The sequence below is a fragment of the Theropithecus gelada genome, chromosome 3 (assembly GCF_003255815.1).
Source record: "Theropithecus gelada isolate Dixy chromosome 3, Tgel_1.0, whole genome shotgun sequence".
NCBI lineage: Eukaryota > Metazoa > Chordata > Mammalia > Primates > Cercopithecidae > Theropithecus > Theropithecus gelada.
In genome coordinates this window covers 49,444,134-49,468,629 of record NC_037670.1, presented here as the reverse complement: position 1 = coordinate 49,468,629, position 24,496 = coordinate 49,444,134, and the positions used below count along the sequence as shown (strand labels likewise).

Genomic DNA, 24,496 nt, shown 5'->3' with positions numbered 1-24,496 from the left:
ACCCTCTCCAGGGCCTCATCTCTGATGAAAGCTGAGCACTTGAGGGGATGACCTGCCTACAGAGAGGAGCTACCCTCCCCAGGGCCTCGTCTCTGATGAGAGCTGAGCACTTGAGGGGATGATCTGCTTACAGAGAGGAGCTACCCTCTCCAGGGCCTCGTCTCTGATGAAAGCTGAGCACTTGAGGGGATGACCCGCCTATGGACAGGAGCTACCCACTGAGGGGCTCCTCTGAGCTGATGTAACACTCAGTAAACCTCCTCTTCATTTTGTTCACCCTCCACTTGTCTGCATACCTCATTCTTCCTGGATGCAGGACAAGACCTCAGCAAAGGTGCCACCAGCCACAGGGGTGTCTGGGAAGAAAACTGAAACCCCAAAGATTCCCTAACACTTGGTTTTATACATTTTAGGGAGGCATGAGACACCAATCAAATACACTTAAGAAATATATTGGTTTGGCCAGAAAGGGAGGACAATTCAAAGGGGGGCCTCTGGGGCTTCCAGGTTATAGGTAAATTTAAACATTTTCTGGTTGACAGTTGGTTGAGATTGTCTAAAGACCTGGGATCAATAGAAAGGAAATATTCAGGTTAAGATAAAAGATTTTGGAGACCACGGTTCTTTTGGAGTCTCATAATGGCTGCCCTTAGAGACAATCAATGACAAATGTTTCCTATTCAGAGCTTTACAAGGTGCTAGACTCTCAGTTAATCTCTTCAGGATTGGGAGGGCCTGGAAGAAAAAGATCTAGCTATGTTACTAGAGATTCTTTACAGATGCAAGTTTTTCCCCACAAAGGATGGCTTTGCAGGGCCATTTCAGAATATGGCAAAGAAACATGTCTTCAGGAAAACTGATTTTATTTTCTTCTTTGTCACGTAATGTTATGCCAGAGACAGATTGGAAAGTAAGTCACAATACACAAGGTTAAATAAAACCCATCTGATGAGAATTTATGGTTCGTAGGGCATGACTCCCCAGACCCCTTAGATAGAAGGGCAAGATAAGAAAAAGCCAGAGCTTAGTCCTCACTCTGTAGAATCATTAGCTGAGACTGAACTCACAGAACAGAAACTTCACTGACCACATACAGCATAGAACACAGACTTCATAAAATTAGCTCAGAAAAGTTACTAAATAAACAGACACATACTAAAAATAAGCAGCAACAAAATAAACTAAAACAAAAAAAAAAACCTAAATAAGCAGCAATGAGTTGGTTCTGATTGTTTTTGTCAGTTTATTCATTGCTTTTGTGAACAGATGGATTTTGGAGTTCCCTACTCCAAATCTGGGGAGAGAGGAAATTTTCATAGCTGCTACATTATAACATTCCAAATGTCTACTTTTCAGCAAAAAATTACAAGGCATGCAAAGAAACAAGAAAATATGGCCCATAGATGGTAAAGGGGGGAAAAAAAAAGACCAACTGAATCTCTCTCTGAAGAAGCAGAGACTTTGATGTGCCTTACTAGACAAAGACTTTAATCAACTATTTAAAGTATGTTTAGGAGCTAAAGGAAACAGTGGGTGGAAATAAAAAAACTTCAGCTGAATTAAATTTAAAGAGTTTAATTGAACAATGAAAGATTCGTGAATCAGGCAGCCCCCAGAATCACCACAGACTCAAAGAGACTCCAGTGCAACCATGTGGTGGAAGAAGATTTACAGACAAAAAAAGGAAAGTGATGTACAGAAATCAGAAGTGAGGTACAGAACAGCTGGGTTGGTTACAGCTCGGTGTTTGCCTTATTTGAACACAGTTTAACACTCAGCAGTGTATGAATGGTTGAACTATAGCTGCTGGGATTGGACAAGACTCAGCTATTGTTACGGGTGCAGATTCCTAAGTTAGGTTTTCAATCTTGTCTACCTATTAAGCTAGATTGCAGTTCGTCCACAAGGACTCAAATATAGAAGTACAGAGTCCTTCTGAGGCCATATTTAGTTGGGTTTAACATGGGCAAAGAAAGAAAACCAGGAGAATATGTTTGAACAAATAGAGAATTTCAATAAAGAGACAGAAATTATGAAAATTACCCAAACAACTTTTAGAGATGAAAACTAAGATAACCGAGATGAAAATTTCACTAGAGAGGTTCAGTGGCAGATTTGAGCAGGCAGAAAAAGAGAATCAGTGACTTGAAGACAGGTCAATTGAGATTATCCAGTTTGAGGGTCAGAAAGAAAAAAGAATACAGAAAAATGAGCAAAGCTGGAGATACCTGTGGGCCCCACAAGCCACTAACTGTGCATAATAGGAGACCCAGAAGGAGAGGAGAGTGAGGAAGGACAGAGGATAGCTGAAGAAATAATGACCAAAAAGTCACAAATGTGATGAAATACATGACTCTACACATCCAAGAAGCTCAGTGAATTCCAAGGAAGGTGAACTCAGAGATCCTCATGAAGTTGTCAAAGGCCATCGAGTCCTGAAAGCAGAAAGAGAAATGCCCCGCGACCTGAGTGGGTCTGTGGTTTGGTCCCTTCTGACCACATGGTGGCTCTTTTTGTCGTGTTGAGTAATTTTTATTTTTTATCAAGAGCTTACAATGTGGTCGACGTGGTTGGGCTATGCCAGCGAACAATGCTGGTAGTAAAAATCCTGCCCTGTCTTCATCTTCATGGGCTTAGGTTCTATTGGAGGAGAAAAATTACTGACCAAAAGGTGACTAAAATGATAATCTAGGTGAGAAAAGTACTATGGGGAAAGAAATATAATAGGATCAGGGGTCCAGGGTGTGTGTGCCTGGGTGTGTGTGTGCACCCATGGGTGTGTGTGTGGTCATGGGCTGGCCACAGTAGGCTCCCTGTGTGCCTGGGTGTGTGTGTGCACCCATGGGTGCGTGTGTCGTCATGGACTGGCCACAGTAGGCTCCCTGTGTGCCTGGGTGTGTGTGTGCACGCATGGGTGTGTGTGTGGTCATGGGCTGGCCACAGTAGGCTCCCTGTGAGATGACATCTGTGCACAGACCCGAAAGAGGTGATGCACCAGCCATGCGAGGCTGGGGGAGGCGTTAGGGCAGAGGGGCTGTGTGGGTGAACACCCACTGACCGAGAAGCAGCTGGGCCTGGGGCTGAAGGAGAACCGGTGACAGGAAGAGATGCAGGATGATCTTAGCAAGTGGACTGAGGCCACTTGCAGAGGACCCCGAAGGCCTTTGTGAGGACTCTGCCTCGTGTGGGACAGGGATGGTGCCTGAAGCAGAAGGAGGTGTGATCTGCTCACACATTTACAGATCCCTTGGACTATGTGCCGAGGAGATGCTCTTGTGAAGGTCACTGTGCAGGCTGCTGGGATTCAAAACTAGGAGGTGATTTCAGTGTCCAGGAACGTGCAGGGTGGGGGCCTGGAGGGAGGGGTGATGTGGACCTTTCATCCCCAGAAGTGGAGCTGAGCGCATGAGGGGTGTTGGGGGAGGAGACGAGTCCGGGGAGTTGTTATTGATGATGAGGGAGGGCTGCGTGGGGAGAACCTTTTGTAGGGGAAGAGTGCGGGATCAGCTTTGGTGGAATTTGGGATGTCCAACAGCCATCCCCGCGAGAGGAAATCTGGGATGCAGGAACGTGGACTTGGGAAGTATTTCTTGAGTGCTCCCTCCCCGCTCCTCCCTGCAGGGGCCTGAGATGCCGCCCCTCCTCCACATCCTCAGCCGTGCTCCCTCCCCGCTCCTCCCTGCAGGGGTCTGAGATGCTGCCCCTCCTCCACATCCTCAGCCGTGCTCCCTCCCCGATCCTCCCTGCAGGGGCCTGAGGTGCGGCCCCTCCTCCACATCCTCAGCCTCTGCCTGGCAAGAGAGGAGAATGGGAGGGCAGGAGCTGACTCCTGTCCCTAAACAGGGCCCTGAGTTGTGCCTACACACCTTTTTCTCCAGACAATTCATGAAGATGGTGCACACTCTCTTATACCCACCAAAAAGTGTAAAGAACCATGCAGGGAACACCCACAAATGCTTCAGCTCCTAAATCCGCCAGTCGTGAACATCTTGACTCACTTACTTGACAGAAAAACGTAGTTTGCATAAAATGTATTTTTTTTTTCTAATTATACTCTGTGGGTGAAATTTCATCCCCGAGCTGAATTTAGTCATCTTCTTGAACTCCTGGTGAGTATTTTTTGCTGAAACATTTCAAAGTGAGTTGCACATGTCTTTACATTTCATCCTGAAGACCTCAGCCTGCCTCTCCCAAGGACAAGTACAGTCTCCTCCATGGACACAGCGCCAAGCCCAGGAAATGGGACGTCAACACAGTCCTATCACTGACGTATAGCCCACAGGCAAATTTGTCCAGTTGTTTCCAAGATGTCCTTTGAAATATCCTTCTGTTTATTTATTTATTTATTTTTAATATTTTGAGACGGGGTCACCCCAGGCTGGAGTGCAGTGGTGCAATCATAGCTCACAGCAGCCTCCAACTCCCAGGCTCAGGGGCTCCTCCCACCTCAGCCTCCTCAGTAGCTGGGACCACAGCTGCGCACCACCATGCATGGCTAATCTTCTAATTTTTTGAGGAGATGGGGGTCTTGCTATGTTGCCCAGGCTGGTCTCCAACTCCTGGTCTCAAGCGATCCTCCTGCCTCTGCCTGTGAAAGTTATTATCTAGTTTTAGATCCAAGTATTCACAGATCACATATTGCACTGATTGTTCCATCAACTTGTTCTTCTCTAATCTAAAACACGCCCCCAACTTAGTGTGTGTGTGTTTTGTTGTTGTTCTTTGTTCTTGAAGCAGGAAACTCAATTTGCAGACTTTCAAACTTTCCCTGAAGGGAATTAAAGAACAAACGAATTTCGCCCAGGCTGAGCGGACCTTGAGGAATTGTGGCGCAGGTCTGTGGGAATGAGAGTGGCTGCTGGCCAGCCTGGGCGGCCGTGGGAGGTTCTGCCTCTGGGCCAGAGGGCAGGAGAGGCTGCTGGGGTTGGGGAGGCTGGAGATGGGGGAAGATGTCCTCGTCCATTCTGCCAGCTCCTTGGGGAAGGCAGAGGTCTCGCCTCCTTACAGAAACTTCTGACAGGCCCCAGATTACACAGTGGGAACTTCTTGAGTGCCTGGGAGGCAGACGCCCCAGCCTCACCCCATGAGGATCTCACAAAGGGTGTTTAGAAGACCAGACCAAGACTCTGGGCCCCTTGGCCAGCTGGAGCTGGCAGGAGGTCTGAGAGATATCCTTGAGGATCTGAGTGACCCGGGTACCACCGTGGGTGTCCTTGTGCTCACCCCTGGTCCTTGTGGGGATCAGGCCCAGAGGCCCTGACTTACAGCTAAGAAAGGTGGGCGAGGCCAGGCGCAGTGGCTCATGCCTGTAATCCCAGCACTTTGGGAGGCCAAGGTGGGTGGATCATGAGGTCAGGAGTTCGAGACCAGTCTGAACAGCATGGTGAAACCCCATCTGTACTAAAGCTACAAAAAATTATCTGGGTGTGGTGGCAGGTGCCTGTAATCCCAGCTACTTGGGAGGCTGAAGCAGGAGAATTGTTTGAACCCGGGAGGTGGAGGTTGCAGTGAGCTGAGATTGTGCCACTGGAGATTGTGCCTGGGCAACAGGGGAAGACTCTGTCTCAAAAAATAAATAAGTAAATAAAAAGAAAGAAAGGTGGGTGAGGAGAGGGTGGCTTTGCCACGGCTGCCCCTCGCAGGCTCCCCGGGCAGCTACTGGGCGAGTGTTTCCCATGGATGCCGTATAGGAGAGGAAGGACAGGAGAGGCCCAGGAGAGTGGCCAGCGGCGAGAGGCCAAGGGTGAGCTCTGGGCCCCCCGGGCTAAGATGGGGCTTCCACGGCCACCAGGAATGGAGGGGGTTTCTGTGAGCCCCTGGGGAGAGGAGAGGTGCAAAGAGCTAGAACATGACCACAGGAGAAAAGAGGGTCTCCAGAAACCTCCGGAACCAGACCGAGGAGGAAATGACTTCAGGAGAAAGGAGGGTCCCCAAACCCCTCCAGGACCAGACAGAGGAGAAGATGACCCCAAATGAGAGGAGGGTCTTCATGCACTGCTGGACCGGACCGCGGAGGCAGCTTCAAGGTTCTACTCAGCACCCCGGCCCCCTCCCTGCCTTTCCCACCAGCGAAGCAAGCTGGGGACAGGGAAGGAGGGCGGAGAATGGAGAAGCCCCCTGCAGCCTAAGTCTTAGGAGGGAGCGACTGAGTCCAGGGGCAAGGGCAGAGCTTTGAGTCACATCTTGGACTCAGCAGTCTCATGAATTGAGGCCGAGACACCAAAGTCAATGGTCTGCCCTAACTACAGGGATTCAGGGCCCACTGAGCCATCCTCCAGTGGCCAGGAAAGTGTAAAGGAGACAGGAGGAGAACCTCCGTTGTGTGCACTCCAGAGACTTACCGAATATCCTCCAGCGGTCCCGGTTGTCGCCGATAAAGTCCGAAGCCCATGGCCTTCATGCACTTGCCCTGACCTGCTGGTGTGTCCCAGGATGGCGGCCTCTGAGGACAGAGCCTGTCTTGCTCCCCATTCCGTCCCAGCATCAAGGGCACTTCCTGTAACACAGTAGACACTCAGCAAACACGCGTTGAGTTTATAGACACACAGATGTGTCTCTCATTCATCTCAGAATCTCCGCATGTGGCCAATACATAAACACTGGGCTAGGCAGAACTCAGGACTGTGCAGGTTTGAGCTGCGGCCTTTGGCCTGGGATGTAGGGAGTGAGACTCTATTTATGTTCATATTCTTTGAGGCGCAACTGATGGGAAAGTTTGATTTGTTCTTCAGGACAGGGTTCTCAGCCACCCTGGCTGGTGTGCAGCTTTTCTTCAGAAATAAGGATTTCTGTGCCTCGCGGGACACCAATCATGGCCTTTTACTTCCCCCAAATCTGGAAGTCACCATAGCCATGAGTTCTAATAAATGTTTCTTACCGTTTAGACAGGGAGCGTCTCTTTGGGAAGTCTGCCCTGGATGACAGCTGCAATTTGCAGTTAATTTGTGTCCCTGCCACATTCACATCTAAACATCTTTGAGTTTTTGTATCTAATGTACTCTGTCTTTTCTAAATGAGATGATGGTTTACTCTGAATGGGGAGTGGCACTTGCTATCCTCGTTAAGAATCTCAGCACGCTTGAAAACAAAATGGTCTGAGCTATGAACAAGAGAGAAAATTCATCTGGATTGGAAGGTAGTAGTGAGTTAAATGTGTGCCCCCGATATTTATGTCCTCCCAGAACCTCAGAATGTGATCTTATTTAGAAAACAGGGCTGGACACGGTGGCTCATGCTTGGAATCCCAGCATTTTGGGGAGGCTGAGGCAGGAGGATCACTTGAAGCCAGGAGTTTGAGACAACCAACCTGGGCAACATAGAAAGACTCCATCTCTATGAAAAATTTTAAAATTGGCTGGGTGTGGTGGTGTGCGCCTGAACTATCCTCCTAGATGAAACGTCTGAGCTGTGTCAGGATACGAATTAACGAAGTGAAGGGGTTGGGCAGGGGCAGAGCTCCAGTGGGCAGCCATGCCAAGGCCCCAAGGCTCCATGCGTGCGGGAGGTTTCAGAGGCCCCGGAAGGCCGGGGGCCTGCAACAGCTCCCGCTGCCCTCCAGGGCAATTGCAGGCTTCCGGTTCCACGTTTTAAGGCAGGCTGTCGTAGGCGTGTTGGTGTGCAGGGTACTGAACTTGCCCAATGTTCATTCAGAATGGACATACTGAAGAAGAACCCAGTTACCTGGCAGGAAGTTATGGAGTTGCCAGGACTGAGCTGGGTCCTGGGGAGGCGGGAGCGGGCGACTCACAGGCTTCCTGCGGTCTGGGCTCTGGGCTGGGCTGAGGGAGGCGGTGGAGCCACGCTGACCCTGGGCTCTGAGGATGAGACAGACACCTGCTTCTCAGCTGGGGCCGCCCCTCACACGGACGCCGGTTCTTGCTTTCCCCCGGCTGTCCTCTAGATGGAGCACGCGGACCAGACATGAGCAGGTGTCCCAGGAGCCTGAGCTCACCTGCGGACCTGCGGGTCCCTCCAGCTCACAGGACGGCCGAGCCCTGGGACCCACAGAGACGAGAGGGGCAGGCGCTCTGGGAAGGGGCTGGCTGGCTGGAGCCCCCCACAGAAGCCTAGCTGGGTCCCCGACCTGGGCAACCTGGGCTAGGGGTATGGCTGATATGGGCCCAGCAGGCACCGTCACGCCCAGACCCCACACAGCAGCAGCTCTGGGGCTCTCCTAATTCATCTCCCACTCTTCCCAGGGGCTACTTCAGGACAAGCTGCTAGGGTGGGAGCAAATGCCTTCCCTTCTGGAGGACGCCCTCCCAGCAGGCAGCCAGCCACAAGCCCCTTCTTCCAAATGCAGGTGACCTTCCCTCCCGCCCACTGAACGGGTCAGCAGAGCCCTCTGTGCACAGGAAGATGTCCGCATCCTCCATACACTGGGAACTGGAACTCTGCTCCTCAGACAACAGCTTGGTCTGGGCCGATCCATCTTCCTCGCCCCTCTCAGGCCCACCTGGGCAGGCAGAGGCTTCTGGAGCCTTCTCTTGTCATCTGCCCTAGTGAAGGCCCTCCTGGGGGACAGTGGCGTGGGGGTTCTGTGGAACGGACTGGCTGCAGGCCAGGTGTGCCGAGGGTGTCTGTGCAGTCAGGGGCTACTCTGGGGAGGACCCCCCAGCGGGTGGGGAAGGACTGAACAGTGAGTCCCAAAAGGACAGCCTGGGAGCCCCTGCGTCCAGGACCCCTGGGTAGCCGGCTGAAGGCCTCTGCCCTCGACCTCTGCATTTGGGCTTCGGGATCTGGCCCGGAAATCTGCATATGGAACTCACTCCCAGGTGAGGATGGTGCAGGTGCCTCCAGGGAGCTCCCTGGGCAGGCCGAGAACCCTGCCCTTCTCTGACGTGGCCTCAGGCCAGGCAGTGGCCTCTGTGTCCACAGCAGGCTTCTGCAACCAGACTGGGCTGTGGGCTGGGGTGGGTGGTGTCCTCTGTGTGTCCAGAACGGCTTCTGCAGCTGGGCTGGGCTGTGGGCTGTGGGCTGGGGGCTGGGATGGGCGGTGTCCTCTGTGTATCCAGAGCAGGCTTCGGCAGCCGGGCTGGGCTGTGGGCTGTGGGCTGGGGTGGGTAATGTCCTCAGTGTTCAGAGCAGGCTTCTGCATCCGGGCTGGGCTGTGCTCACCACCTGCATTCCCCGGCAGCCTATTCTTCAGGTCTTGTCCTGTAGCCCTGGAGGGCCGGGCCACACACGAGCCCCCATCCATGTATTTATTTATTTCTTCATTCATTTACTTTAATTCAGAGAAAAGTGGTGCCCACCTTCAGCCCCGTGGTCTCTGCCAGGTGCATGGCCCCAGCGGCTCAGGGGCGGGGATCCCAGCGCCAGGCAGAAGCCCCCTTGTGAGCCACCCCCTTTCTGACCCTCAATTCTATGGAGTGAAATCCCAGGTTTTCCCCTGGTTTGTAAAAAATCATGTTTGAATTTCAACCCCCACGCTTCTTGTTGATCCCTCTGGCAAGACACTGTCCTACTTGCGGACAAAGCGGCAGCTTAGTGCTCCATGGGAAGCAGCCCGCACCAAGGGAAAGAACTTAATTGAAAGCCCTTTTTCTTCATTTTGTTCCTCAGCCCTCGGTCTCGTGCCCCCGTCCCCTCTCTGTACCACCTGATTCTGCGGGTGGGTGGCTCTGTGTGTGGCGTAGGTGTTTCGGGTACGTGGGAAGAGGAGGGCTGTCAGGGCAGGGTCCACACGCAGGCACTGTCCGTGTTGAGCTTCAGAAAGTCGTTCCACCGTCTGAGCCCCGGTTTACACAGCTGTGACGTGGGCACACGGGGCCACGATTCCTACCCCTGAGTAACTGTGAGGAGCAAAGCAGTTAAGATGAACTCAGGCCTCACTATGGGCGTGCACTAGGGCTGCCGTGGGGCCGAGCTGACCCCTCCCCGGGAGGCCGTCAGCTCTGACCCAGATGGTGGGTGTGTCAAACTGCATTCTGACCTTGTATCAAACCAGTGAATAGTGCTTAAAAAGTCTGAAATAGCACCACGCCAGTGAATAGTGTTTAAAAAGTCTGAAATGGCACCGCAATCATGAAACATACCAGGCCCTGCCCCTCCTGCCCCTGGCAAGGACCCAGAGAAAATCACCTTCTTTGTTTTGCTGGATGTGTTTGATTTTTGTATTTACCTCCGTGTTTCCAAATAACAGGCTTATGTCACAGCTCAACATCTCCCCACTCAAACATTCCCTTCCCCAATACGGTGATATCACCTTCTTTATGGAAAAATGACGTTGGCTGCTCCTGTTATGATGCATCTGTGGCCGCACTCATGGCTGAGCCACGGCGTCCCGACCGTACCAGGAGCCTCACCTCTTCCCCGGCTTGTTTTTCTGGGTGGGCGCCCACCCCTCTCTGCAGGATCCTCTTGCTCCTGTCTCCATGTTCCCCTCGGGGGTCCTCTTGTCAGCAACTCAGGGCCTCTGTCCCCCTACTGTGCCCCATTCCTCCTCCTCCCTGACGCACATCCTGGTTTCCGGTGCGTAGGCCACAAGCCGTGTCTAGATCCTGTGTGTGGAACGTGACTTCATGCCCTCACCTCTGTGCTTCTGCAGGGAGGTCTGTTGGCCCGGTGTCCAGAAGTGATGGCTCCGCCTCGAAGCCCCAGCCCTCCCGTGGGGGAAGCAGAAGTGCTCCAGTTCCGGAGCTGGAACTAGGCTCTCCTCACCTGGGAACTTCCCATGCCAGAGCACTGAAGTTCCTTCAGGCCGTCCTGGCCTTTCTGCTGACCTTCCTTTTATTCTGTTTGAAACCGGGATTATTTATTTACTTTTAATTATTAGTTTTTTCTTTTTTCTTTTTCTGAGACACAGTCTCACTCTGTCGCCCAGGCTGGAGTGCAGTGGTGCAATCATAGCTCACAGCAGCCTCGACCTCCTGCACTCAAGTGATCCTCCTGCTTTAGCCTCTGGGGCAGCTGGGATTACAGGTGTGAGCCACTGTGTCTGGCTAATTTTTGTATTTTTTTTGTACAGATGGGGGAGTCTCACTGGGTTGCCCAGGCTGGTCTCGAACTCCTGGACTCAAGGAATCCTCCTGCCTCAGCCTCCCAAAGTGCTGGGATTACAGGCCTGAGCCACCATGCCCAGCCCTGGGACTATTTCATCTGGAAGTTCATGTCCTTCAGCTCAGGTCAACCCTCTTTTTCCGTTTCCTCACTTCCTCTTCTCTGCCGTGTGCCCCCTGCTGGTCAGCACTGGGGCTGCTGTGGCTTCCTCTTCTCTGCCGTGTGCCCCCTGCTGGTCAGCACTGGGGCTGCTGTGGCTTCCGCGCCTCCGCCGTGTGCCCCCTGCTGGTCAGCACTGGGGCTGCTGTGGCTTCCACGCCACCGCCGTGTGCCCCCTGCTGGTTAGCACTGGGACTGCTGTGGCTTCCACGCCTCTGCCGTGTGCCCCCTGCTGGTCAGCACTGCGGCTGCTGCTGGGGCCTCTGGATTTGTTTTCTCATTTTCCAGCCGCTGGTCTCCCTCGCTGCTCTCTGGTACCTTCCTCAGTCTCGTCTCCTGTTCCTTCTGTCCAGGCTTCATCCTGTTTCATTTCTCCACCCATGCTGGTGCATGAGAGCCCCTCCTGTTCCCTGGACCTCACGCTGTCCCCAGCCACCCCACACCCTCCTCGTTCGTCCACTCTCTGCTATCTCCTCATCTCTGCTGTCTCCACATCTCTGCTCTCAGCACAGTCTCCACGCCACATGTTTCCCTGTGGTTTTGTGTCTCTCATGCCAAAGGCTCTCACACGTGTGATGGTGCTTGTGTGTCTTTCCATAGTGGACAGCAAGGGCCGGCCACTCTGTCTGGACCATCAGCTCCACCCTTGCTGTCCCTCCACTTACCCAGACTCCAGCAGTGCATGAGCTGTCATGGGCCTCGTGCCGCCCTCCTCAGTGTTCTGACTCTGTGCTGGCAGCACCACGTTTTATACCCAGCCCTGCTGTCATCTGGTGCCTGCGGGGACTCCTCACGCCTCTCCTCTGCCCCTCTGGGTCTTCCCCCAACACCCCACAGTGAAGGGTGCCCCATGCCCTGGCCGAAGTCAGGTCCTGGAGGTCACACTTTCTCCTTCTCTTCTGCCCGCCTCCAGTCCCATAGCAGGTCCTGCTGGTCTCTCCCGGGCCCTGGAATCTGCGCACCTTCCCTCCCCTGTGGTTGCTACCCTGGCGGTGGTGGCCGGATGACGGCGACCGCTGCTTCTGTGTGGAGCACTCCCCTCTATCAGTCCAGAGGCATGTCTGTTTAAACACTAACTTAATTCTATCATGGTCGTGGGTCCTGACATTAGCATTTCTGGACCAGCCCCACATGGCAGGGTGGGCACAGCCACTGCGTTTCTCCACCTGTGCCCCCGGCCCTGCTCCTGGCATCACTGCCTCCCTTCCTTCAGGCCCCTTGAAGCCCCTCCTGGAGGCTGCGTGACTCTACTCAGGACGCTGTGACAGCACCATGGACGGGGCAGCTTCAACCACAGACGGTCCCGGAGGCTGGAGTCCGAGGTCACTGCGTGGCAGGGCTGGTTCCTCCAGGCCTCTCCGTAGCTCATGGACGTCATCCTCTCCATGTCCTCACGGGGCCATCCCTCTGTGTGTGTCCTGGTCTTCTCATAAGGACCCTCGTCAGATTGGACTGGGGCCACCCAAACCCTCATGCCACTTAATCACCTCTTTTGGTTCAGTCCCAAGCAGAGACATGGTGGGGCCACCTCCAGCCACTGAATGATGGGGCCACAGTGCCTCCCTGGCTGCCCCACACACAGTGTCTGCCCGGCTCATCCTCTGCCCTCACCGCCTTCCTTGCCGTGTGCAGGGTCCTGTTTGTGACCCGTCAGTGCATTTACTGTGCATCTCCCACTGCTCTGCAAGGCGATGGTGATGAGGACAGAGTTGAGCCTCTCAGGCCGTGCTGCACCCAGCCTGGCACAGCTTCAATGGGTGTCAGGGACTTTGTGGAATGGACAGGTGAGTGTATGCAGAGACTCTTAGAAGAGGGGGCCACAGTGACCGGCCCCACAGCTGATTTCTTGGGGCTCCTGGGCCATGTGACCCTGGGCAGGTGGCAGCCAGGATGGCGGCTCCTGCCTCTGCCCCTCACACAGTGCCAGCAAAGGAGACTCTGACCCGGGAGCCCAGTCCCATCTCTGCAGCCCCCACCTTACTCCTCTCAGCTTCTGGGGGTCCTCAGGGCAGGGAGAAGAAGAGGCGAGGGTCGGCTGAGTCCCTCGGCTAGGAGAAAATGGCAAGAGGCCAGAGCTGAGTGTGTGGCAAGTGCAGCTGTGAAGCTGGGGCCAGGCGACGTGTGGGACGGTTATGGAAGGAAGGCTGAGCTCCAGGGAGGGCTGGGCCCTGCACTGAGGCAGGGAGGCTGGGGAACCTGCTGGAGGGCTTCCTCACGTCGTCCGCTTGTTTCCTTTGAGGGGTCTGCAGTCCTCTGCGAGTCTGGCCGTCGGGGGAGCCTGCCCCACCCTCAACTCAGCCCCAGGACACTCGGGGGTCCAGGTGGGGCCTCTGTACCTCTTCCCAGCTCATGGGGCTTCAGACACTGGGTGGGCTGTTCCAGGAACCTAAATTGATGTAGGGACTGGGAGGCTTTCCCTCTCTGAGACTTAGTTTTTCCATCTGTAAAACCAGAAAAATAAAATCAACCTTGCGGTTTTGCTTCAGAGACGAGTAACGATTGACCTTGATGGCTTGGTGGGCGTGCAGCACAGAGAACGGCGGCCACATGGTGAGGAGTGGCCACGAGGAAGCGGCTCGGGAAGCGGACCGTGACGAAACGGCTCAGGAGCGGGGGCCCTGCCCCCAGGAGCTGTGACTCCCACACTCTCACCTCCAGGACTCTCGGCGCCCTTGGCCCACAAGCTCTCCTTGCTCCCTCTGGGGCTGGGCCTTCCTGGGGCTTGTTGGAAGGAGCCCAGAGTCTCCCCAGGGGCCTCCCAGGGGCTCCCAGGGCAGAGGCCTGCAGTGGGAAGGGGCTGGCACCCTTCACATCACTCCTCGCTCGCCACAGCCCTGGAGCAGCTGCCCCGCCGCACCCAGCCATGGCTGCCCAGTCCTGCTGGAACACCAGGAGTCACACCTTGCCAGGGCTACTGACAGGGGGTGCCCTCGGGGCCGCCACGGCTTTGGGTGGCGGCCCCATCCCCTGAGAGCAGTCCAGGACCGACCACCCTGTCTTGGAGGCGGGGCCTCACCTGGCCTGTTTGCACCAGGGCTTGACAGGCAGCTCCCTCCAGCTCCAGCAGGCCTTGGGTCCAGGCCACCTTGAATGCTGACTCTCGGCCGTGCCTGGTTCCAGGACTGGCTTTTTGGAGAGCGGGTGAACAGGCAGCCACGCACCAGGGTGTGAGGGACCCGCCCCGTGAGGCCGACACACATCTGCTGTACCTTTATTGCACTTTTATCACATTGCAAACGATTCCACAAAACTCTGCAAAGGTCAACCCACAGCTGCGCATAGCCAGCCCTGCAGGACACGCTTGCACCAATCATCTGCAGTCAAGTCCCAGATGGGCACAGTGGGCCAGCGGGCGGACTCGCAGGACGCCTGGTCATCAGGTCCTCCAAAATCACGTGGGCATCCGTCCACCAGCGCACAGGCCAGACGTCCAGCGAGAGCCTCCTCCCATCCTCAGACGAGACCCTCCAGCCCTCCAGAAGCCGAGGCCCCAGGAAGGAGAAAGAGTTTTGACTTGAAACAGGTCCCGAGTGTGAGAGCACTTGAGGGTTGAACGTGGCCTTGAGGGGCCCCCAGAACTGAGGAGGGCGGCCCTCGTGTTTGGTGTGGTAGGTGATCGGAGTCTGTGTACACGTTTCTGTTTATATACTTATTCATCATATATAAATACAAAATAGTAAATAAAGGCTCCTTTCCCTACAGAAAGGATGGAATGCCTCGGGCGCCGGCCGCCTCTGTCCGTGAGCACAGACAGCACCTCCTTCCCAACCTTTTCTGGTCGAACACTGACAAAACGTGTCCTGTTAGACCTGGGGAGCCTCGCCTCCTGAGGCAGCAGCTCCCGACTCCGCTGATCTCGTCCTGCCTCTGAATTCACTGAATTCACGACGGGCGCGGGCACGTGCGCTTTTTGGGAGGCCCGGCCCCTCTGGCTCCGTCCCGGGCAGCGCGGCGGCTGGTGGACACTACCTCGCCGAGGCGGCTCTGTGCTCAGTGTCCAGGTCATCCTCCACCACGCTGCGGAGCCCGTCCCTCTCCACGCAGTCCCGGACGGCCTGCAGCACGACACGGAGCCGCCGGTCCAGGGCCTCCAGGTGCGGCTGGTACAGCACAGGTGCCACCTGGTCCCCCCGCAGAGACTCGGCCATCAGCAGGCTCAGCTTGTACTCTTCCTTGGCCAGGAGCTGCAGACGCAGGTAGGTGGACTTCCGGATCCTGGGGAGGAGAGGGGTGTCAGGCCTGGCACGGGACAGGGGAGATGCCTGGCCATGGGACAGTGAGGGACAGTGAGAGGCAGTGAGAGGGAGATCGAGAGAGTGAGTGGGAAGAGACAGAGAGAGAAAGAGGGGGACAGAGACGGAAAGAGAGAGAAAGAGACATACACAGAGAAAGACAGACACAGAAAGAGACAGAGAGAGAAAGCAGGGAGAGAGAAAGGGAGAGAGACAGAGACAGAGAGACAGACAGAAAGAGACACAGAGACAGGCAGACTGAGACAGACAGAGAGACAGACAGAGACAGCAGAGATGAGAGAGACCACGAGAGAGGGGCCTGCGATCTGACGCCTCGTCAGTCACTGGGCTGTGTGATCTGCTCCAGGGTGATCTGCGGCCTCTCATCTGCACAAGGGATGAGGGTGCCCTTGCAGGATGTGGTGGCCGGCGTACTTCCCAGAGGGGTCCGGCAGGAGGATGGGGAGTGAGGAGGATGGCCTGCTCACCCAGGAGACTGACCCCAACTCGGCGCATTTGCCCAACACGGGTGCTCTGATGCCTCGTTAGAGAAGGACAAAGCATTTGCCCTGTAGGCTGCGTCCCCAGCCATGAGAGGGGGGAAAGGGGGTCTGAACCCTGGTAGAAGGTGGCAGTGGCAATGGCAGAGTCTGGCAGCCGCGCGGGGGAGCAAGGTCTCTGTGTCTCAGTCAGAGTCTGCCCTAGCCTCAAGTCCTCTCTGTAACTGGGGTGGCAGGATGGACACAGACGTGCTGGATGGGCCTGTGGGGGTGGGCAGGTGAGGTCTGCGCCTCCAGGCAGCAGAGTGAGGGTGTGGGTTGAATTCGGGGCTGTGGTTGAATTCAAGAGGAATCATACTTTCCTCTCCCAGTGTAATGGCCGGGGTGGGGTGGGGAAGGCCGTGGCCTCCTCTGTCTCCTGCGTAGGGGGGAGGAGGGTGGAGCTGGAGCCGGCTCCGGCAGGGGCTGTACCTGCAGCATTGCTGTAGCGGCACCAGGATGGACAGTTCATCGTGCGAATACTTCCCAAACCTTCCAGAACAAAAGCAGGATTGTCAAGGGCCTCTGTACAAGGCTCCTAACAGGCTGCAGGGCTGGGAGCCGGGACAGGGGTCCACCCTGGCTGTCCCCGACACCCCAGGCAGTGGGTCCATCCTGCCCATCTCCAGCACCCCAGGCAGTGGGTCCACCCCGTCGGTCTCCAGCACCCCAGGCAGTGGGTCCACCCCGCCTGTCTCCAGCCCCGTATGTGGGGTCCTGGCCTCTGGCCTGGGGAAGGGTCCCGGGCAGCCGAGTTGAGATGGCTCCAGGGAGCATCAGCCCACAGCTTAGCCGTGGAGCTGTCTTTGCAGCCACACACACAAGCTATTGGGGCCCAAAGCCCATCTCTCTGAGGCCTCCAAGCCTGGGAATGGACGTCCTCCTGCCCGAATTACCTCCAAGCCTGGGAATGGATGTCCTCCTGCCCGAATTGCTCGCCTCGTGCTTTATTAGGGGTCACCCTACCTGGTCACCAGGGTCTCATCGTGCCGCCCAAGACCACCCGTGGCAGGCCAGCAGCAGCCGCAGGGGGACGCAGAGGCCATCTATCCCCGGTAGGCTGGCTCCAGGTCCCACGTGCGGGCAGAGGCCCGTCTATTCGGCACAGTCCTGCTCTTCCTACCAGCAGCCTCTCCCAGCCTCTGTTTCCCAGGTAACACCAGGTCTGCTAGGACTTGGTTTGCAGCGTTCCTGTGCCTCGGAGGTCCCGCTCCTGGGGCGGCCCTCCGTCCCGGTTGGGGCCCGGGGCTACCCCCTGCATGTGGCTCCAAGATGGGCCTTTGTGGCATTCCCATCCCTCCACTGGAGGGTCTGTTCCCCACTTCCCGGCGTCTCGGCTGGGCTGCAGGTAGCTGGGCCAGGAGGCGGCTGCCCCTTCCCCAGGTGTGCAGGGCAAGGACAGGCTCACCCTCTTCCATTGTCTAAGTGGATGATGAACGTTTCATTCCCAAACTTCTCAAACGTCTCGTAGTGGTGACGGTCCATGTTTCCTGTGGAAAGAAGCAGAAACCATCAAACCATCACAGCTTGTGGGAAGCCGGGCTGCGTAGCTCAGAGGCCTCTGTGCCCTGCAGAGCGGCGTCTCCTCCTCCCAGCGTGACCTCTAAGCAATCTGACCCCTCCCCAGGCCACGGGACCGCAGCTGGGCCATGCCACAGACCGTGCCCTGCAGAGCCCTGGGTGCATCCACTCCATGCAGGGTGGGTGACACGGGGACCCTATTCCCCTGCGGGACGTACCCATGAGGAAGTCGAAGATTGTCATGTCCATGACATCCAGGATGCGGTGGCTGCTGTCGTAGGGCGGTGTCTGCTTCACCTCCTCGCAGTAGTCAGGGTCCACCTCCCACCTGCAGGGAGCCAGCGTGAGACGGCCGGGCTCTGCTGTGCAGACGGGGAGCCCGGTGCGCCATGAGGAGCATAGGAGAAACACTGGGGCAGGGACCCTGGCGTCTGCAGATGGACCTGCCTCGGCCGCAGTGCTGAGGCTGCATCAGCGGGAGCATGGGTGTGGGAGGGGACGGGGTCGCTCTGCCCTGTCCCAGGGTGACCCCACCTGGAGCTGCCTTTAGCTCTGGGCCCCTTGTTTTTTGCAGGGTCTCTGTGGGGAAACAGGACCTGGACACCACACTCACGAGGACAGCACGGGGCGGAAAGAACAGGGGCCGTTTCTCCCGCAGGAGGGAGGAGAGGGGCAGCGGGGAGAGCAGAGCTCAAACGCTGAGAGGCCCTAATTTGAGGGACCTGCTGGGCAGACCAGCCCAGGTCAGGGAAGTGCATGGAATTACTGCAGTAAGGAAGCCCTTTGTCACTGTCTTGTCAGGAAGCGGTCGTCTCACACAGGCCAGCATCGCACAGCAGGCTCTGCACCCATCTCTGCCACCCCTGTGGCCGCCGACCGTCCCACGCCCACCCAGGCCCAGCTCCCTCTGCTGTCGGGCGGCCAGGAGCCAGCCCCTGGCCCCACACTCACTCGGCCTTCTTGCGCTTGTGGTAGGAGCGCCGCCAAGGGTTCCGCCAGGTCTTCCTCTTGGCCAGGGACAGGTCGGGCAAGAAGGCTGCCAGTGAGCCCTCGATCTGGTCCGGCTTCCCGCACAGGGCGTGCTCTGTGGAGCAGTAGTAGGAGCACTCGCCGTAGAAGCAGATGTTGTTGGCTGGGGAGGGACAGGCTGCAGGTTACCCGGGCCACACGGGGCCGCGTCCTCACCTGTGGTCTCATGCTACCAGTTAACCGGGCCACACGGGGCCGTGTCCTCACCTGTGGTCTCACGGCCCCCAAGGCCGGGCCGGGCTCTGCCTGGTGCTTCTCACGGGCAGGACTCACCCACAACTCCCCCATCAATCCCAGCAAACACCTCCACCGCACAGTATGGAAAAGTGAACCCACAGAGCTGACTTCCTGAGGCCACACAGCTCCCCAGAGGCAGAACCTGGCTTGACCCCTCGAAAATCAGGGGTTGGTCTATGGACATCCTAGGGCTGACGTTTAGTTGCTTAAAAATGCATTTGTATTGTCAAGAAAGTGAAGATGCAATCCCCAGAACGGGAGAAAATGTTCGCAAACCACACATCTGAGGATCTAGCATCGAGGGGGTATGAAGGACTCTCATCACTCAATCACAAAAAGACGAAACGCCAACTAATACACGGGTGGAGGGCTTGAACAGATGATTCTCCAAAGACGACGCCGATGGCTGACAAGCATGAGAAGAGACGGGTGCCATCGTGAGTCACCAGGGAGATGCAAATCAAAACCACAGTGAGGCACCACCTCCTCTCTGCTGAGAGGGCTTCCATCAAAAGAGCAGAGGACAGCAGCTGCTGGCTGGGATGGGGAGCTGCTGCCTCTGTGCACTGCTGGCAGGCGGGGCGCACACGGTGCAGCCGTGGCAGAAATGGTCTGCACCCCTGATGGATTCAACACAGCGTCCCTGTGTGACTCAGGAACTCCCCGCCTACGTAAACCCGTAAGAGCAGAAAAGACATTTCCACACAAAAACTCAGGCACGAATGCTCACAGCAGCACTGCTCACCACGGCCGAAAAAGAGAGAATCGACCCAAATGTCCATCAAGAGAGAAGTGGACAGGCGGGGTGAACGTGTTCCATCCGCATGATGAAACGAAACGAAATGAAACGAGAGAAGGAACGAAGCCCTCACTAAACCCGAGGACCCTGTGCTCCAAGAAGGAGGCCAGACAGAGGAGGCCACACGTCCTACGACCCTCTTGATACAGAACGCCCGGAATAGGCAAATCCAGACAGACTGGGGGAGGGACTGGCCGCTGAGGGCTGTGGGGCGAAGAATGGAGATGGTCTGTTCACAGAAACGGGGCTCCTTTTTGGGGTTGGGAAGACCCCAAAATTCTGGATTCAGACAGTGGTGATGGTGGCACACCATTGTGAATATACTAAAAGCCACGGAACTGTACGCTTTTAAGTGGTAAATTTTCATGGTGCATGAATTATACCTTAATAAATAAAAAGTAATGAGAAAAATGCAAGAGCTGTCCAGGCCCGCTAGCAGTGGGGGTTCACTGCTCTGACGCTGGAGGCCCGGCCGACGGCGCTATTCCTGACTTTATTTGCTGACTGAATCGTTTTTCATGCTTTATTTGTGTGTGGAGAAACGCTGGAGAGTCTGGGGCTGTAGGTGAGGACGTGGTTTTGTCGGGGCCAGAGCCTCGAACCTCACTCACAGCACCCCCAGTCCCAGCATTTCTGCCATTTGAGCACACGGCTGACGTCTCAGCCAAAGGGGTCCCTCCTTGAGCCATGCAGCCGGGCTGAGTGATTCCAAGGGTCTCTTGGGGTGTTCCTGGAGCCTCCAGGCTGCAGGGCAGACTCCCCGTGAGATCTGAAGACAGACTCGGCAGGGCACTTCCCAGCGGAGTGAACAGGAGGGTGGCCGGTATGGGCTGCCCTTTTTTAGCTGAGTAAGTTGAGGTTCTGAGAGGAAATGGGGTGAGTCCCAGGCCCCCCTGGTCCCCACCACACCCCACGCACCCGGCAGGTCCCGGCTGGTCTGGCCCCAACGCCCCGATCACCTGCCTGCCCCCTCCTTCCCGCGTCCCCTCTCCCCGGTGCCAACGCTGGGTAATTACTGTAAGAACGATCAAAGAAAGACCAGCTGCAATCCTGTCGCGTGTTGATACAGATTAATCAGCAGCCCACAGTCAGACGAGGCAGCCCCCCGGGGCAGGAGCTCCATTTCAGGAGCAAAATCTTCATCTGAGCACTCATTGGCTGGAGGCTTAAAATGCGTCTGCCGTCCTCGGCTAAGCCGGTTTCAGATGGTAGCAGGTTAAAAGAGAAAGGCATTTCTCGGGCCCCCGGCCATTCCTCTTTGCAGATCCAAGTTGGGTATTAAAGGGGCCTCCCGGGTGGGGTTAGAAGGGCCCTGAGCTGTGTGACCTCGGGCGAGTGCCTCCCTGCTCCGTGCCCAGCCCCTCGCCCAGGAAGCGGGGGACCCAGCAACGCCTGCATCCCGGGCTGGGAATCACACAAGGAAGACGCGGGAAGGCAGCTGTCAAGGTAACGCAGGCTGCCCTGCACTTGGAGGGCTGGGCTTTCTGGGAGGAAGGAGTGTGAGTCCTTTTCCATTTTAGTAAATAATAAAAGACACAAACAGCAAGGAGGAAGCCAGGGTCCTGGACACACCCAGGAGAGATCCTGCCTCCTCCAGTCGCCCGAAAATGGCGTCACGGTTGGCCTCCTGGAGAGCAAGCCGGGCAAGAGTGTGGCTCCTGACAAGGACCAAGGCGGCCCCTTCACCCTGCGGTTGGAGCATCTCTGACCATTCCTATCTCTGACTGTGTCGGGGGGCTGGCCCGGCAGGAGGAGAGTTTTGCAAGGCGGACGTCTGCCACCTGCCACCCTGGACAGCTGTGGGCCCAGCGGACACTGTTATTTAGGGCAGCGGCTCTGACTGCGCGAAGTGGGTCCATAGCTGGAAACCTGCCACCTTCAACGTGCGTTTAAGCTAGACACAGCACTGGAGAGAGTCCTGATGACCACTCTGCCAAGCCCAGGCCACCGTGGCAGGAAAAAAGTCAAAGCGAGTGATGGCAAACCCTTCTGTCCAGGCTGTGTCGGGCTGAGTGGCTTCTAGAGCTGTGGGGCACCTGGGCCTGGTCCTGGGGGCGCTCACCTTGCAGAAATGCAAAGCTGTGCGTGGACGACCTGTGCACCTCTGGGATGTGTGCAACGTGCAGATGGTAACTTACATGAGAAGTCGGGGAGGGAGTTCCGTGAGCATTTGGGGCTTAGGAGAGGTAGGCTCTGACTGCGGCCAGGCCCCTACACGGCTGTGCGGTGCTGGGATCCTAACTGCCCTCTCCGAACCTGAGCTCCACAATCCCTACGCGGGGCAGGGGGCTGCTTAGGGCTCACCCTCCTGCTTCCCCCTCCCAGAGCCCACCTTCCCCAAGCACTAGTCCGGGCTGCCTCTCGTTCCCTCACTTTGCCCTGGCTGATGGGATTTTCCCTTTTCTCACTGACCCCACGGGAGGGTCATTCAGGCCAAGGGGGCCGAGGGGGTGTCTGCAGTGGGCTCAGCCCTCCGAGGTGCCCGGGGCTCCTGCAGAGCCTCTGAGGTCACCTGGTATCCGCGGTCGGGAGACGTACGCAAAGCAAAGTGGAGCAAACGAATTGGAACAGATTTTGTTCCCTGGAAGAGGAATCCAGGCTGGCTCCTGCGCCGCTCCCTGCTGCTTTAGAGAAAGCCAAGTGCTCATAGAGGCTTCTGGAAGAAATCGGACTGACAGGGCAGAGTGGCCGGAATGGCAGCAGCAGGGTCCCGGGGGCTGCGTTCCGAGGCACCCGGCAATGCTGGGCCCGGCTGCTGTGGAAGATTCAAGGACTCGTCTGTCCGGGCAGGGAGACGGAACTGTTGGGGCCTCCGGCGGCCGAGGACATCTTGGGATTCTAGGGGAGAAACTTGCGCTGCCCTGGAAAACGCAACTAATATCCGGAAACCAGGAGTGGCCAGGGAAGCTGCCAGAACGCGTAATCAAAGTGGTGGCTCCGGGGAGACGTGAGAAGGGATTCCAGCAATGGCAGCAAAGGTGGTCGACGGCCGGCTTGCAGTGCAGAGCTAGGGGTGCTCCGGTGACCACCGTCCCTGGCCTGCTGAGGACCTGGGGATTCCAAGCGTCAGCCAACATGGGACGTAGAAGTGACTTAATACACCTGCTTGGACTGATAATCAACTCAGTCTTCTTCTTTTTTTTTTTTTCTGATGGGGTCTCACTCTGTCACCCAGGCTGGAGAGCAGTGGTACGCGATCATAGCTCACTGCAGCCTTGACCTCCTGGGCTCAAGCCATCCTCCTGCCTCAGCCTCTTGAGTTGCTGGACTCGCAGGTGCACGCCACCAGACCTGGCTGATTTTTTTCGTTTTTTGTAGAGATGGGGTCTCGCTCTGTTGCCCAGGCTGAGCTGGAACTCCTGGGCTCAAGTGATCCTCCCAGTGCTGGGATTACAGGCGTGAGCCTCTGTGCCCAGTCACTCAGTAAAACCTTAAAAATGGGGAGGGAGCAACCTGCCCCCACAGGCTCGTTTTACAGTGAAGTGAGGAGTTCTGGAGATGCTGCTCGGAGCAGGGCCAGGCAGGGTACGTTCTCAGCATTGATGGGCGTCCTTGACCCCTCCCTGCGCGACCCTGTGACGGTCTCTTTCAGTCGGTCCTGAACTAACCCTGTGACCATCTCTTTCAGTCGGTCCTGAACTGACAGCCTGGTCTGCAATGCAGAGAATCGAGCCTAAGCTGGAGGAATTCCCGCCGTCGCTGCACAGGGTGCTGGCACCTGAGGATGGAGAATGTCAGTCTTTGGAACCTTTGGAATACATCACTGTAAAAGTTGCAATAAAAAATTGTAAAAAGACGTGGATAAGAAGCAGTCAGGCATCCAGGCATCACCGGGGTGGAGCCCAGCCTCAGTGGGCACCAGGGTGTGCATGGCGGGCTGCAGGGCGGTCAGTCCTGTGAACGGTGGGGCAGGAGGCGGTGCCCAGACGGTGCAGTCAGGGTCCACCCAACGGCTGACAGTGGCCGGAGCTCAGTCGTGCTTAGGAAGCCCTGGACTCCCAGGGTGGGGAGGCGAGTTTCAGCCCCTTAGAAAATATGGACAGCTCGAGCCATCCAAACAGGGACTGAATTATCTGTGAGCCAATGTGTTCCCCATCACTGGGGTGTGCCTGGCTCAGGCACAGCAGACCAGGGAGCCCTCAAAGACCCCCACACTCAGGCTCTGCCTCTGCCCCGATTCCTGGTGTGTGAGGCCAGGCACCACTGGGCCAGGGAAGGGAGCCCTTCTTCCTGCCTCTGTGGAGCTTTCTGTCCTATTTTTCTCTTATTAATGGGCTTTGAGAGGAAGAAAACAAATGAGGATTTCGGTGAGCCCCGGCTGATGGAACGAAACTTAATTAAATCATGGATTCAGAGGCCTGGTTCTGACAAATTCATGAATGCAGTTAAGAGAAAGTGCAGAGTCCGCACATTGATCCGAAACATCTGCAGAAAATGAGCTTTCAGGTCAAGGTTTTATGTGCCAGCAAATCCGAAGACGCAGCTAATCAGGGGCCCTAATTGGATTTTATCTGCATGAATTAAACAGATGGGCCAGGAGAGCGGCTGAGGCCCCCGACAGCGAGAGCCTCCAACCCGGAGGGCCCCTCCCCAGCGAGGTCCTTGCTCTGCAGGGTATCCTGGGGTGACCACTGGGTGCCTTCATTCCGCAGTACCCACCACCGCTGGGACCACTCTTGACCTTCAAGATGGAAACGTAGGGGACCGAGTTCAGGACAGGCAGGGGAGTGTCCCAGAGCTCGGCAGGTGAGCGGTGGAAATGGGAACAGGCTGTGAAGCAGGTGCCTGGCGCAAGGGAGGCGCTCGGAGGGGAGGACTGAGCCCTCGGCAGAGCCGCTAATGCCAGTTTCTTTTCTTTTCTTTTTTTTTTTTTTTTGAGACAGGGTCTCACTCTGTTGCCCAGGCTGGAGGGCACTGGCGCGATCCCCACTCATGGCAGCCTCCACTCCTGGGCTCAAGCAATCCTCCTGCCTCAGCCT

The 24,496-nt window shown here is 56.4% G+C and overlaps 1 protein-coding gene across 1 annotated transcript in view; it reads right to left on the bottom strand.

Annotated features, from left to right (window-relative positions):
* Positions 1-14,355: 14,355 nt before the first annotated feature.
* FAM20C (FAM20C, golgi associated secretory pathway kinase) overlaps positions 14,356-24,496 on the bottom strand; it is a 66,129-nt gene continuing 55,988 nt past the window's right edge. The window contains exons 6-10 of the mRNA XM_025380595.1: positions 18,404-18,584; positions 17,671-17,780; positions 17,340-17,421; positions 16,364-16,423; positions 14,356-15,375 (exon numbers count right to left, since the gene is read on the bottom strand). Of these exons, the coding sequence (XP_025236380.1) occupies positions 15,126-15,375; positions 16,364-16,423; positions 17,340-17,421; positions 17,671-17,780; positions 18,404-18,584 (683 nt within the window). The 3' untranslated portion in view covers positions 14,356-15,125. The remainder of the gene's footprint in view (positions 15,376-16,363; positions 16,424-17,339; positions 17,422-17,670; positions 17,781-18,403; positions 18,585-24,496) is intronic.